Consider the following 16,886-nt stretch of genomic DNA (forward strand, 5'->3'; position numbering starts at 1 on the left):
GAACTCTAGCTGCGTCGAAAACGCTAGGGGAATGCCTTCTGCGACCCACGCTCTGAATATCATGTGAAATCAGTCCAATAGCTGAACGGGACGTCACGGCGGATGACGTCATGACCAGGAAGCTATAAAAGCACGTGCGGCGGAGCCAGCGTCAGCTTTCTGTCATTCAGCGAAGCGCTCTGTGTGTGTCAGTCATATTTATTGTTGTCTGTCAGTTGTGAAAGTCTATAAGCTCCAGCTATGTCTAAGCTCATGCAAAGACAAAGCATTTCAAGGGCGAGAGCAAGCCACGTTGTAGGTTGTGTGTTCCTCCCTGCAAAAAGCCACGTTATATCACGAGTGGGGATACACACAGTCTGTGTGTGGTTTGCTTGGGAGCAAAGCACAGTTGTTACTGCCTTGCTTCGCTCTCAGAGGGCTCTCTTTGAGGAGGGAGCCTTCACTAGCATTCCTCACGGTGCCGGCCCCGCTTTCGCCAAGGAGGAGCGGCGGCTGTGCTCGTGGGTTTCGCGTATGGATCTGCTTCCTAATCACCAGATCCGGCGCCCGCTCTCGGGGTTTCGACTCTCGCCGGGCACGCACCGAGGAGTGTGTCCATGCCTTCTTGCGATTGCGGTCCCGCTGCTGCTGAGGCACGGCAGCGACTGAGATCGCGGAGATCGCACATGATCTAGCAGACGGGTTGGAAACGGCTCTTCCTATCTCCACCCGTGTTCGCTAGATCTAGCGCTCGTTCTCGGGGCTTGGAAGCCCGCGCTGTGCTTCTTCCCCCTCTGAGTGAGTGCTGCGGCCCTCTTTCTCTGAGGAGATTGATGTTGTTCGTGTGACTGAATGTCTAGTACGGCCGTCCCCTAACGGTCTGCTGTTTCAGGGCACTGAGCTAGCTGCTCTAGACGCGCCACAGGCTAGTCTCGCGAGACTGGTTCCCTTAGGAGGTCACCTGGCGGTACGCACGAGACAGACTCCGGGTTGTAGAGCCGGTACTTCATTGTTCCGAAGAAGGATGGGGGGTTGCGTCCTATTGTAGATTTGTGCCTATTGAACCGTCACCCGCCCGTGACGTCCCACTCAGCTATTGGACTGATTTCACATGTTATTCAGAGCTTGGTCACAGAAGGCGTTCCCCTAGAGTTTTCCGACGCAGCTCTCGTTCCCTCGAGGAACCAGGGTTACATACGTAACCTGAGACGCTTTCTCAGCTCCGCTTCAACTGGACAGCTAAACTTTCAGAAAGAAATCTGAACTGGTCATTAGCACTTACATACAGTTTATGATGTGCATCTCTATTTGGGTTACAAGGACACTTTTTTGTTCCTTACTGTTAAGGAGTGATCAGTGTTACTTTAATTAATGGGAAGTGTGACAATGCAGTCAGAAAGTGAAAGTGTTCAGCTGTATCAGGACAATTATAACATTTACATAAGTTATTGTTTGCGGTTTGATACAACACTGTAGAAATGTGTGGGTGTCTCTGTCTAAACGATTTTTCTACATACTCTCTCTAGTATTTGTATTATTTGTAAACATAATAATAATAATAGATAATATATTTCTGTATTTAAATAATTTTTCACTAGTCACTCATTATGAGAACCTGTTATATTAGTGAAAATTAATGGGTAGGTGGAGTTTAAGGGCAGTATATTAAGCTTGAGTTATGAGTACATTATGATTATATGTCAGGCTGCTTTTCTGGCATTAGGTTTAGTAGCAAAAAACTTGAAAGATGTTTCGATGTATTATATGTATTGGATTGGCTTTACTGATTGATAGATCAATACCAACAGGTAAGATGTCTTTTAAATATAAATATTTGAGTCATGTGATGTATATGGAAGTATAATCATAACTACAGTATATATATATATATATATATGCATGCATATAATGTACGTGAATTATATCTTATACAGTATGTTAAAAAATAGTAATATACTGAGAGATATAATAGGCTTTATTTAGGAATATATCAGTTTTGTATAGTTTTACCATTTCTGAATAATCTGTGCATTTTTGTCAAACATAAAAGTAATACAATTACCCTTTATTTGTCAGCTATGAAGAAATGTAAATTCTGAGAACAATCTGAATACTGACAATGTGCACATATTTTTTCACTTATTTATATGAATAGTGAATTGTAATAGTAAAATGCTTGGTAATTTTTATTTGAGAAATTATATGATGTTTGATAAGAATAGTACGAGTCATAATATATACAGTACATGTAAACATATATATATATATATATATATATATATACATCAAAGAATAAGAAAACACTGTGCGACTAATTTAAAAAAATACAGTACACTTAGTGGTGCTGCTCAAGCATCACTATTACTATTTCTTATATTGTTAAATATTATGGTTCTTTATTATATTAAATATTATACATTATCATACTTTACACTTAGTATTGAACTTTGACATGTGATAAAGCTAAATAAACTAAAAATACTCCATGGCATGAATAATTGTTCAACTGCATTAATGTTAAGTGCTATAAAGACTTCAAAATGTCTTATAGTCCTGCATAACAAAAAAAAAAAAAAAAAAAGCGAATGCTGTGATAAAAAAAAGTAATAATAATAGAATGCAAATTGTTATTTAGGTATGTATTTATATCATAGTAACATATTTATCATAGTAACATAGTAAATATCAGGAACAAGTACAATAGAAAGGAATAAAAAAAACAGACTTGGGTTGCTTTTTAATTAAATCATGAATATAAATCATACAAAAAAAATATTCAAGGTTTAATGCACATAATATGGTGCAATTATCACATATTCAGCAGAGACTACTTGAATCTGTTGAGCAGAAATCAGAACTGTCTGTCCAGTTTTTAGACAGCAGAAAAAAAAAATGAAGCAGTAATAACAACAAGAAGATGAAATACTCCAAGACACTCGTATAGTAAAAATAAAAAGCCTTTAATTAACTGGGGTATCTAGCGTTGCTCACAAAACACATGCGAGTAAATTAATTAAATGCATTAATTGTGCAAATTTCTTTACAAATCAATCTGCTAAGAAAAGACCAAGTAAAAATACATCCTGCAATTACAAACAAAATACAAGTTGCTATACAAGTTATTATGATTGTGTCAAAGTCAAAAAAAAAAAAAAAATGAAATCAGTAATATAACTGATAATAAAATATGTAGCACAGGTTGTGGTTTTGAACTACACTGCAGTCTTACAATCTTCAGTCAACAATCTTCAGATACAATCAACAGTATCAGTTTTCATAACTGTTCATGTAGTCCTAGGAAACCTTTATAATAACAAGTAATAAATCCGGAACTGGTTAGTGTTAAACAAAACAAAAGTTTTATGTTGTTAAGGAAATGTGACACTGTATCGGCACTTTAAAACTGGTCTGAAATCAGAAAATAATAATGTCAATGGCAGCATTAAAAACAAAAACAAAAAATAAAACAAACAAAACTTAATCGCTCCCTTCGTAATCAACATTCATTTCACTGATACAGTTTTTTTTACACTATAGGTCACTGTTGCCTGCCATCTATTAATGCTTTTTGTTCTATCTCATCTATTAAAGTTTTGCTATTTTATTTTATTTTACATCACCAGCTGCACACACATCTGTTTCAAGAACAACAACAACCCCTGCACTGACATCTACAACTGAATCAACAAGAACAACTGAACAAACATCTACATCTCACTCACCAACCACTGAATCAACAACACCAACATCTACAACTCAACCAATAACACCTGCTCAAATATCTACATCTGAATCAACAACAACCACTGAACCAACATCTACATCAACTACAGAAACATCTAGAGTTCCATCAACAACAACAACAACCCCTGCACCAACATCTGCATCAGCTACAACAACATCTACATCTCACTCACTAACCACTGAATCAACATCTGAATCAACAACAACAACATCTACACCTCAATCAACAACATCTGCTCAAACATCTACATCTAAATCAACAATAACCACTGAACCAACATCTACATTGACTACAGAAAAATCTACATCCGAAATAAAAACATCTACATCTCACTCACCAACCAATGAATCAATATCTGAAGCAACAACACCAACATCTATACCTAAACCAATAACACCTGCTCAAACATCTACATCTGAATTAACAACAACCACTGAACCAACATCTACATCAACTACAGAAACATCTACAGTTCCATCAACAACAACAACCCCTTCACCAACATCTACATCAGCTACAACAACATCTATATCTCACTCACCAACCACTGAATCAACTTATGTATCAATAACATCTACACCTCAATCAACAACACCTGCTCAAACATCTACATCTGAATCAACAGCAACCACTGAACCAACATCTACATCAACTATGGAAACATCTACAGTTCCATCAACAACAACAACCACTGCACCAACATCTACATCAGCTACAACAACATCTATATCTCACTCACCAACGACTGAATCAACATCTGAATCGACAACACAGACATCTGCACCTCAATCAACAACAACTACTGAACCAACATCTACATCAACTACAGAAACATCTACAGTTCCATCAACAACAACAACCCCTGCACCAACATCTACATCAGCTACAACAACATCTACATCTCACTCACCAACCACTGAATCAGCATCTGAATCAACACCAACATCTACACCTCAATCAACAACACCTGCTCAAACATCCACGTCTGAATCAACAACAACCACTGAACCTGCATCTACTTCGACTACAGAAACATCTACATCTGAAACAACAACATCTACATCTCACTCACCAACCACTGAATCAAAGTCTGAATCAACACCAACATCTACACCTCATCCAATAACACCTGCTCAAACATCTACATCTGAATCAACAACAACCACTGATCCAAAATCTACATCAACTACAGAAACATCTAGAGTTCCATCAACAACAACCCCTGCACCAACATCTACATCAGCTACAACAACATCTACATCTCACTCACCAACCACTGAATCAGCATCTGAATCAACACCAACATCTACACCTCAATCAACAACACCTGCTCAAACATCCACGTCTGAATCAACAACAACCACTGAACCTGCATCTACTTCGACTACAGAAACATCTACATCTGAAACAACAACATCTACATCTCACTCACCAACCACTGAATCAAAGTCTGAATCAACACCAACATCTACACCTCATCCAATAACACCTGCTCAAACATCTACATCTGAATCAACAATAATCCCTGCACCAACATCTACATCAACATCTACAGCTTTATCAGCAACAACCCTTGAACCAACACCTACATCAGCTACAACAACATCTATATCTCACTCACCATCCACTGAATCAACATCTGAATCAACAACACCAACATCTGCACCTCAATCAACAACACCTTCTCAAACGTCTACATCTGAATCAACATCAAATGCTGAACAAACATCTACATCAACTACGGAAACATCTAAAGTTCCATCAACAACAACAACCCCTGCACCAACATCTACATCAGCTACAACAACATTTATATCTCACTCACCATCCACTGAATCAACATCTAAATCAACAACACCAACATCTACACCTCAACCAATAACTCCTGCTCAAACATCTACATCTGAATCAACAATAATTCCTGCACCAACATCTACATCAACATCTACAGCTTTATCAGCAACAACCCCTGCGCCAACACTTACATCAGCTACAATATCATCTACATCTCACTCACCAACCACTGAATCAATATCTGAATCAACAACACCAACATCTACACCTTATACAATAAAACCTGCTCAAACATCTACATCTGAATTAACAACAACCACTGAACCAACATCTACATCAACTACAGAAACATCTACAGTGCCATCAACAACAACAACCCCTGCACCAACATCTACATCAGCTACAACAACATCTACATCTCACTCACCAACCACTGAATCAACATCTGAATCAACAACACCAACATCTACACCTTATACAATAAAACCTGCTCAAACATCTACATCTGAATCAACAACGACTACTGAACCAACATCTACATCAACTACGGAAACATCTACAGTGCCATCAACAACAACAACAACCTTTGCACCAACATCTACATCAGCTACAACAACATCTATATCTCACTCACCAACCACTGAATCAACATCTGAATCAACAACAGCAACATCTGCACCTCAATCAACATCACCTTCTCAAACATCTACATCTGAATCAACATCAACTACTGAACAAACATCTACATCAACTACAGAAACATCTAAAGTTCCATCAACAACAACAACCCCTGCACCAACATCTACATCAGCTACAACAACATCTATAACTCACTCACCAACAACTGAATCAACATCTCAATCAACAACACCAACATCTGCACCACAATCAACAACACCTGCTCAAACATCTACATCTGAATCAACAACAACAACTGAACCAACATCTCCATCAACTACAAAAACATCTACATCTGAATCAACAACAACCACTGAACATGAATCTATATCGACTACAGAAACATCTACATCTCACTCACCAACCACTGAATCAGCATCTAAATCAACAACACCGACATCTACACCTCAACCAATAACACCTCCTCAAATATCTACATCTGGATCAACAACAACCACTGAACCAACATCTTCATCAACTACTGAAACATCTAGAGTTCCATCAACAACAGCAACAACCTATACACCAACATCTACATCAGCTACAACAACATCTACATCTCACTCACCAACCAATGAATCAACATCTGAATCAACAACACCAACATCTACACCTCATCCAATAACACCTGCTCAAACATCTATATCTGAATCAACAACAACCACTGAACCAAAATCTACATTAACTACAGAAACATCTAGAGTTCCATCAACAACAACAACCCCTGCACGAACATCTACATCAGCTACAACTACATCTACATCTCACTCACCAACCACTGAATCAATATCTGAATCAACAACACCAACATCTGCACCTCAATCGACACCTGCTCAAACATCTACATCTGAATCAAGAATAATCCCTGCACCAACATCTACGCCAACATCTACATCTTTATCAGCAACAACCCCTGCACCAACACCTACATCAGCTACAACAACATCTACATCTCACTCACCAACCACTGAATCAACATCTGAATCAACAACATCTACACCTCAATCAACAACACCTGCTCAAACATCTACATCTGAATCAACAACAACTACTGAACCAACAAATAAATCAACTACGGAAACATCTACAGTTCCATCAACAACAACAACAACAACAACCCCTGCACCAACATCTACATCAACATCTACAGCTTTATCAGCAACAACCCCTGCACCAACACTTACATCAGCTACAACATCATCTACATCTCACTCACCAACCACTGAATCAATATCTGAATCAACAACACCAACATCTGCACCTCAATCAACAACACCTTCTCAAATATCTACATCTGAATCAACAATAATTCCTGCACTAACATCTACATCAACATCTACAGCTTTATCAGCAACAACCCCTGCACCAACACTTACATCAGCTACAACATCATCTACATCTCACTCACCAACCACTGAATCAATATCTGAATCAACAAAAGCAACATCTACACCTTATCCAATAAAATCTACTCAAACATCTACATCTGAATTAACAACAACCACTGAACCAACATCTACATCAACTACACAAACATCTACAGTTCCAACAACAACCCCTGCACCAACATCTACATCAGCTACAACAACATCTATATCTCACTCACCAACCACTGAATCAACATCTGAATCAACAACATCTACACCTCAATCAACAACACCTGCTCAAACATCTACATCTGAATCAAAAACAAATACTGAACCAACATCTACATCAACTACGGAAACATCTAAAGTGCCATCAACAACAACAAGAACAACCCCTGCACCAACATCTACATCAGCTAGAACATCATCTACATCTCACTCAGCAACCACTGAATCAATATCTGAATCAACAACACCAACATCTACACCTTATCCAATGAAACCTACTCAAACATCTACATCTGAATCAACAACAACCACAGAATCAACATCTAGATCAACTACAGTAACATCTACAATTCCATCAACAACAACAACCCCTGCACCAACATCTACATCAGCTACAACAACATCTACATCTCACTCACCGACCACTGAACCAACATCTGAATCAACAACATCTACACCTCAATCAACAACACCTGCTCAAACATCTACATCTGAATCAACAATAATCCCTGCACCGACATCTATATCAACATCTACAGCTTTATCAGCAAAAACCCCTGCACCAAAACCTACATCAGCTACAACATCTACATCTCACTCACCAGCCACTGAATCAATGTCTGAATCAACAACACCAACATCTACAGCTAATTCAAAAACAACTTCTGAAACATCTACATCTGAATCAAAAACAACCACTGAACCAAGATTTCCATCAACTACAGAAACATCTACAATGCCTTCAACAACAAAAACAACAACCCCTGCACCAACATCTCCATCAACTACAAAAACATCTACATCTGAATCAACAACAACCACTGAACCTGAATATATATCGACGACAGAAATATCTACATCTCACTCACCAACCACTGAATCAGCATCTAAATCAACAACACCAACATCTACACCTCAACCAATAACATCTGCTCAAATATCTACATCTGAATCAACAACCACTGAACCAACATTTACATCAACTACAGCAAAATCTAGACTTCCTTCAACACACAGCTTTATCAGCAAAAACCCCTGCACCAACACCTACATCAGCTACAACAACATCTACATCTCACTCACCAAAAACTGAATCAATATCTGAATCAACAACACCAACATCTACAGCTAATTCAAAATCACCTTCTGAAACATCTACATCTGTATCAAAAACAACCACTGAACCAACATCTCCATCAACTACAGAAATATCTAAAGTTCCATCAACAACAACAACCCCTGCACCAACATCTACATTAGCTACAACAACATCTATATCTCACTCACCATCCACTGAATCAACATCTGAATCAACAACACCAACATCTGCACCTCAATCAGCAACACCTGCTCAAACATCTACATCTGAATCAACAACAACCCTTGCACCAACATCTACATCTGAAACAACAACATCTACATCTCACTCACCAACCACTGGATCAACATCTGAATCAACAACTCCAAAAACTACACCTCAACCAAAAGCACCTGCTCAAACATCTACATCTGAATCAACAACAACCACTGAACCAATATCTACATCAACTACAGAAACAGCTAGAGTTCCATCAACAACAACAACAACCCCTGCACCAACATCTACATCAGCTACAACAACATCTACATCTCACTCACCAATCACTGAATCAACATCTGGATCAACAACATCTACACATCAATCAACAACACCTGCTCAAAAATCTACATCTGAATCAACAACAACTACTGAACCAACATCTACATCAACTACAGAAACATATACAGTTCCATCAACAACAACAACCCCTGCACTAACATCTACATCATCTACAACAACATCTATATCTCACTCACCAACAATTGAATCAACATCTGAATCAACAACACCAAAATCTGCGCCACAATCAACAACACCTGTTCAAACATCTACATCCGAATCAACAATAATCCCTGCACCAACATCTACATCAACATCTACAGCTTTATCAGCAACAACCCCTGCACCCAACAACCACTGAACCTGCATCTACATTGACTACAGAAACATCTACATTTGAAACAACAACATCTACATCTCACTCACCAACCACTGGATCAAAATCTGATTCAAAAACACCAACATCTACACCTCATCCAATAACACCTCCTCAAACATCTACATCTGAATCAACAACAACCACTGAACAAACATCTACATCAACTACAGAAACATCTACAGTTTCATCAAAATCAACAACCCCTGCACCTACATCTACACCAGCAACAACAACACCTATATCTGACTCACCATCCACTGAATCAACATCTGAATCAACAACAACAACATCTGCACCTCAATCAATAACACCTTCTGAAACATCTACATCTGAATCAAAAACAACCACTGAACCAACATTTACATCAACTACAGAAAAATCTAGAGTTCCATCAACAACAGCAACCCCTGCACCAACATCTACATCAACATCTACAGCTTTATCAGCAACAACCCCTGCACCAACACCTAAATCAGCTACAACAACATCTACATCTCACTCACCAACCACTGAATCAATATCTGAATCAACAACACCAACATCTGCACCTCAATCAACAACACCTTCTCAAACATCTACATCTGAATCAACAACAACCACTGAACCTGCATCTACATCGAATACAGAAAAATCTACATCTCACTCACCAATGACTGAATCAACCTCTGAATTAACAACACCAACATCTGCACCTCAATCAGCAACACCTGCTCAAAGATCTACATCTGAATCAACAACAACCCCTGCACCAACATCTACATCTGAAACAACAACATCTACATCTCACTCACCAACCACTGGATCAACATCTGAATCAACAACTCCAACAACTACACCTCAACCAAAAGCACCTGCTCAAACATCTACATCTGAATCAAGAACAACCACTGAACCAACATCTACAGCAACTACAGAAACAGCTAGAGTTCCATCAACAACAACAACAACCCCTGCACCAACATCTACATCAGCTACAACAACATCTACATCTCACTCACCAATCACTGAATCAACATCTGAATCGACAACATCTACACCTCATTCAACAACACCTACTCAAAAATCTACATCTGAATCAACAACAACTACTGAACCAACATCTACATCAACTACAGAAACATATACAGTTCCATCAACAACAACAACCCCTGCACTAACATCTACTTCATCTACAACAACATCTATATCTCACTCACCAACAACTGAATCAACATCTCAATCAACAACACCAACATCTGCACCACAATCAACAACACCTGCTCAAACATCTACATCTGAATCAACAATAATCCCTGCACCAACATCTACATCAGCTACAACAACATCTACATCTCACTCACCAATCACTGAATCAACATCTGAATCAACAACACCCCCTGCACCAACATCTACATCAGCTACAACAACATCTACATCTCTCTCATCAACCACTGAATCAACATCTGAATCAACAACACCAACATATGCACCTCAATCAACTACACCTTCTCAAACATCTACATCTGAATCAACAACAACAACTGAACCAAGATCTCCATCAACTACAGAAACATCTACATCTGAATCAACAACAACCACTGAAACTGCAACTACATCGACTGCAGAAACATCAACATCTGAAACAACAACATGTACATCTCACACACCAACGACTGGATCAACATCTCAATCAACAACACCAACATCTACACCTCAACCAATAACACCTGCTAAAACATCTACATCTGAATCGACAACAACCACTAAACCAACATCTACATCAACTACAGAGACATCTAGAGTTCCATCAACAACAACCCCTGCACCAACATCTACATCAGCTACAACAACATCTACATCTCACTCACCAACCACTGAATCAACATCTGAATCAACAACATCTACACCTCAACCAATAACACCTGCTCAAACATCTACATCTGAATCAACAACAACTACTGAACCAACATCTACATCAACTACAGAAACATCTACAATTCCATCAACAACAACAAGCCCTGCACCAACATATACATCAGCTACAACAACATCTACATCTCACTCACCAACCACTGAATCAACATCTGAATCAACAACACCAACATCTGCACCTCAATCAACAACACCTGCTAAGACATCAACATCTGAATCAACAACAACCACTGAACCAGCATCTACATCGACTAATGAAACATCTACATCTGAAACAACAACATCTACATCTCACTCACCAACCACTGGATCAACATCTGAATCAACAAAACCAACATCTACACCTCATCCAATAACACCTGCTCAAATATCTACATCTGAATCAACAACAACCACTGAACCAACATCTACATCAACTACAGAAACATCAACAGTTTCATCAACATCAACAACCCCTGCACCAACATCTACATCAGCAACAACAACATCTATATCTCACTTACCATCCACTGAATCAACATCTGAATCAACAAGACCAACATCTGCACCTCAGTCAACAACACCTTCTCAAACATCTAGATCTGAATCAACAACAACTATTGAACAAATATCTACATCAACTACGGAAACATCTAAAGTTCCATCAACAACAACAACCCCTGCACCAACATCTACATCAGCTACAACAACATCTATATCTCACTCACCATCCACTGAATCAACATCTGAATCAACAACACCAACATCTGCACCTCAATCAACAACACCTTCTCAAACATCTAGATCTGAATCAACAACAAAAACTGAACCAACATCTCCATCAACTACAGAAACATCTACATCTGAATCATTCCATCAACAACAACAAGCCCTGCACCAACATCTACATCAGCTACAGAAAGATCTACATCTGAATTAAACACAACCACTGAACCAACATCTACATCAACTACACAAACATCTACAGTTCCATCAACAACAACAACCCCTGCACCAACATCTACATCAGCTACAACAACATCTACATCTCACTCACCAACCACTGAATCAACATCTGAATCAACAACACCAACATCTGCACCTCAATCAACAACACCTGCTAAGACATCAACATCTGAATCAACAACAACCACTGAACCAGCATCTACATCGACTAATGAAACATCTACATCTGAAACAACAACATCTACATCTCACTCACCAACCACTGAATCAACATCTGAATCAACAACAGCAACATCTGCACCTCAATCAACATCACCTTCTCAAACATCTACATCTGAATCAACAACAACTACTGAACCAACATCTACATCAACTACAGAAACCTATACAGTTCCATCAGCAACAACAACCCCTGCACTAACATCTACATCAGCTACAGCAACATCTACATCTCCCTCACCAACAATTGAATCGACATCTGAATCAACAACACCAACATCTGCACCTCAATCAACAACACCTGCTCAAACATTTACATCTGAATCAACAATAATCCCTGCACCAACATCTACATCAACATCTACAGCTTTATCAGCAACAACCCCTGCACCAACACCTAAATCAGCTACAACAACATCTACATCTCACTCACCAACCACTGAATCAATATCTGAATCAACAACACCAACATCTGCACCTCAATCGACACCTGCTCAAACATCTACATCTGAATCAAGAATAATCCCTGCACCAACATCTACGCCAACATCTACATCTTTATCAGCAACAACCCCTGCACCAACACCTACATCAGCTACAACAACATCTACATCTCACTCACCAACCACTGAATCAACATCTGAATCAACAACACCAACATCTACATCAAAATTAACAACACCTTCTCAAACATCTACATATGAATCAACATCTACAGTTCCATCAACAACAACAACCCCTGCACCAACATCTACATCAGTTAAAACAACATCTACATCTCACACACCAACCAATGAATCAACATCTGAATCAACAATACCAACATCTACACCGCAACAAATAACACCTGCTCAAATATCTACATCTGAATCAACAACAACCACTGAACAAACATCAACATCAACATCAACTACAGAAACATATACAGTTCCATCAACAACAACAACCCCTGCACCAACATCTACATCTGAAACAATAACATCTACATCTCACTCACCAACCACTGAATCAACATCTGAATCAAAAAAACCAACTTCTACAACTCAGTCAACAACACCTGCTCAAGCATCTACATCTGAATCAACAATAATCCCTGCACCAACATATACATCAACATCTATAGCTTTATCAGCAACAATCGCTGCACCAACACATACATCAGCTACAACATCTACATCTCACTCACCAACTTCTGAATCAACATCTGAATCAACAACACCACCATCTACACCTAAACCAATAACACCTGCTCAAACATCTACATCTGAATCCACAACAACGAATGAACCAAATCAACAACAACATCTGAACCAGCATCTACATCTACTACAGAAATAGCTACATCTGAAACAACAACATCTACATCTCACTCACCAACCACTGAATCAACATCTGAATCAACAACACCAACATCTACATCAAAATTAACAACACCTTCTCAAACATCTACATATGAATCAACATCTACAGTTCCATCAACAACAACAACCCCTGCACCAACATCTACATCAGTTAAAACAACATCTACATCTCACACACCAACCAATGAATCAACATCTGAATCAACAATACCAACATCTACACCGCAACAAATAACACCTGCTCAAATATCTACATCTGAATCAACAACAACCACTGAACAAACATCAACATCAACATCAACTACAGAAACATATACAGTTCCATCAACAACAACAACCCCTGCACCAACATCTACATCAGCTACAACAACATCTACATCTCACTCACCAACCACTGATTCAACATCTGAATCAACAACACCAACATCTACACCTCATCCAATAACACCTGCTCAAACATCTATATCTGAATCAACAACAACCACTGAACCAAAATCTACATTAACTACAGAAACATCTAGAGTTCCATCAACAACAACAACCCCTGCACGAACATCTACATCAGCTACAGCACCATCTACATCTCACTCACCAACCACTGATTCAACATCTGAATCAACAACACCAACATCTACACCTCATCCAATAACACCTGCTCAAACATCTATATCTGAATCAACAACAACCACTGAACCAAAATCTACATTAACTACAGAAACATCTAGAGTTCCATCAACAACAACAACCCCTGCACGAACATCTACATCAGCTACAACTACATCTACATCTCACTCACCAACCACTGATTCAACATCTGAATCAACAACATCTACACCTAAATCAACAACACCTGCTCAAACATATACATCTGAATCAACAACAACCACTGATCCAAAATCTACATCAACTACAGAAACATCTAGAGTTCCATCAACAACAACCCCTGCACCAACATCTACATCAGCTACAACAACATCGACATCTTCAACAACAACCACTGAACCTGCATCTACATCGACTACAGAAGCATCCACATCTGAAACAACAACATCTACATCTCACACACCAACCACTGGATCAACATCTGAATCAACAACACCAACATCTACACCTCAACCAATAACACCTGCTCAAACATATACATCTGAATCGACATCAACCACTGAACCAACATCTACATCAACTACAGAAACATCTGCAGTTCCATCAACAACAACAAGCCCTGCACCAACACCTACATCAGCTACAGAAACATCTACATCTGAATCAACAACACCTGCTCAAACATCTACATCTGAATCAACAACACCAACATCTGCACCTCAATCGACACCTGCTCAAACATCTACATCTGAATCAAGAATAATCCCTGCACCAACATCTACGCCAACATCTACATCTTTATCAGCAACAACCCCTGCACCAACACCTACATCAGCTACAACAACATCAACATCTCACTCACCAACCACTGAATCAATATCTGAATCAACAACACGAACATCTATACCTCAACCAATAACACCTGCTCAGACAACTACATCTGAATCAACAACAACCACTGAACCAACATCTAGATCAACTACAGAAAGATCTACAGTTCCATCAACAACAAGAACCCCTGCACCACCATCTACACCTCAATCAACAACACCTGCTCAAACATCTACATCTGAATCAACAATAATCCCTGCACCAACATCTACATCAACATCTACAGCTTTATCAGCAACAACCCCTGCACCAACACCTAAATCAGCTACAACAACATCTACATCTCACTCACCAACCACTGAATCAATATCTGAATCAACAACACCAACATCTGCACCTCAATCGACACCTGCTCAAACATCTACATCTGAATCAAGATCTACATCTGAATCGACAACAACCACTAAACCAACATCTACATCAACTACAGAGACATCTAGAGTTCCATCAACAACAACCCCTGCACCAACATCTACATCAGCTACAACAACATCTACATCTCACTCACCAACCACTGAATCAACATCTGAATCAACAACACCAACATCTACATCAAAATTAACAACACCTTCTCAAACATCTACATATGAATCAACATCTACAGTTCCATCAACAACAACAACCCCTGCACCAACATCTACATCAGTTAAAACAACATCTACATCTCACACACCAACCAATGAATCAACATCTGAATCAACAATACCAACATCTACACCGCAACAAATAACACCTGCTCAAATATCTACATCTGAATCAACAACAACCACTGAACAAACATCAACATCTACATCAACTACAGAAACATATACAGTTCCATCAACAACAACAAGCCCTGCACCAACATCTACATCAGCAACAACAACATCTACATCTCACTCACCAATCACTGAATCAACATCTGAATCAAGAACACCAACATCTACACCTCAATCAACAACACCTGCTCAAACATCTACATCTGAATCAACAATAATCCCTGCACCAACATCTACATCAACATCTACAGCTTTATCAACAACAACCCCTGCACCAACACTTACATCAGCTACAACATCATCTACATCTCACTCACCAACCACTGAATCAATATCTGAATCAACAAAAGCAACATCTACACCTTATACAATAAAACCTGCTCAAACAT

At 39.0% G+C, this 16,886-nt stretch overlaps 2 protein-coding genes across 2 annotated transcripts; both read left to right on the plus strand.

The window, feature by feature from the left end:
* Positions 1–5,908: 5,908 nt before the first annotated feature.
* LOC107655259 (mucin-5AC-like) lies at positions 5,909–8,884 on the plus strand (the record flags this gene model as incomplete). The annotated part of the gene is made up of 6 exons (XM_016442706.1): positions 5,909–6,007; positions 6,359–6,898; positions 7,287–7,313; positions 7,502–7,613; positions 7,740–7,880; positions 8,331–8,884. Coding segments are annotated over 6 exons (1,473 nt in total), but the record flags the coding sequence as incomplete, so codon positions are not given.
* Positions 8,885–11,193: 2,309 nt separating this feature from the next.
* On the plus strand, positions 11,194–15,246 carry LOC107655260 (mucin-5AC-like; the record flags this gene model as incomplete). The annotated part of the gene is made up of 4 exons (XM_016442707.1): positions 11,194–11,440; positions 13,813–14,197; positions 14,650–15,097; positions 15,169–15,246. Coding segments are annotated over 4 exons (1,158 nt in total), but the record flags the coding sequence as incomplete, so codon positions are not given.
* Between the last annotated feature and the right edge of the window lie 1,640 nt (positions 15,247–16,886).

This window comes from Sinocyclocheilus anshuiensis, unplaced genomic scaffold (genome assembly GCF_001515605.1).
Source record: "Sinocyclocheilus anshuiensis isolate Anshui unplaced genomic scaffold, SAMN03320099.WGS_v1.1 scaffold988, whole genome shotgun sequence".
Classification (NCBI taxonomy): Eukaryota; Metazoa; Chordata; class Actinopteri; order Cypriniformes; family Cyprinidae; genus Sinocyclocheilus; species Sinocyclocheilus anshuiensis.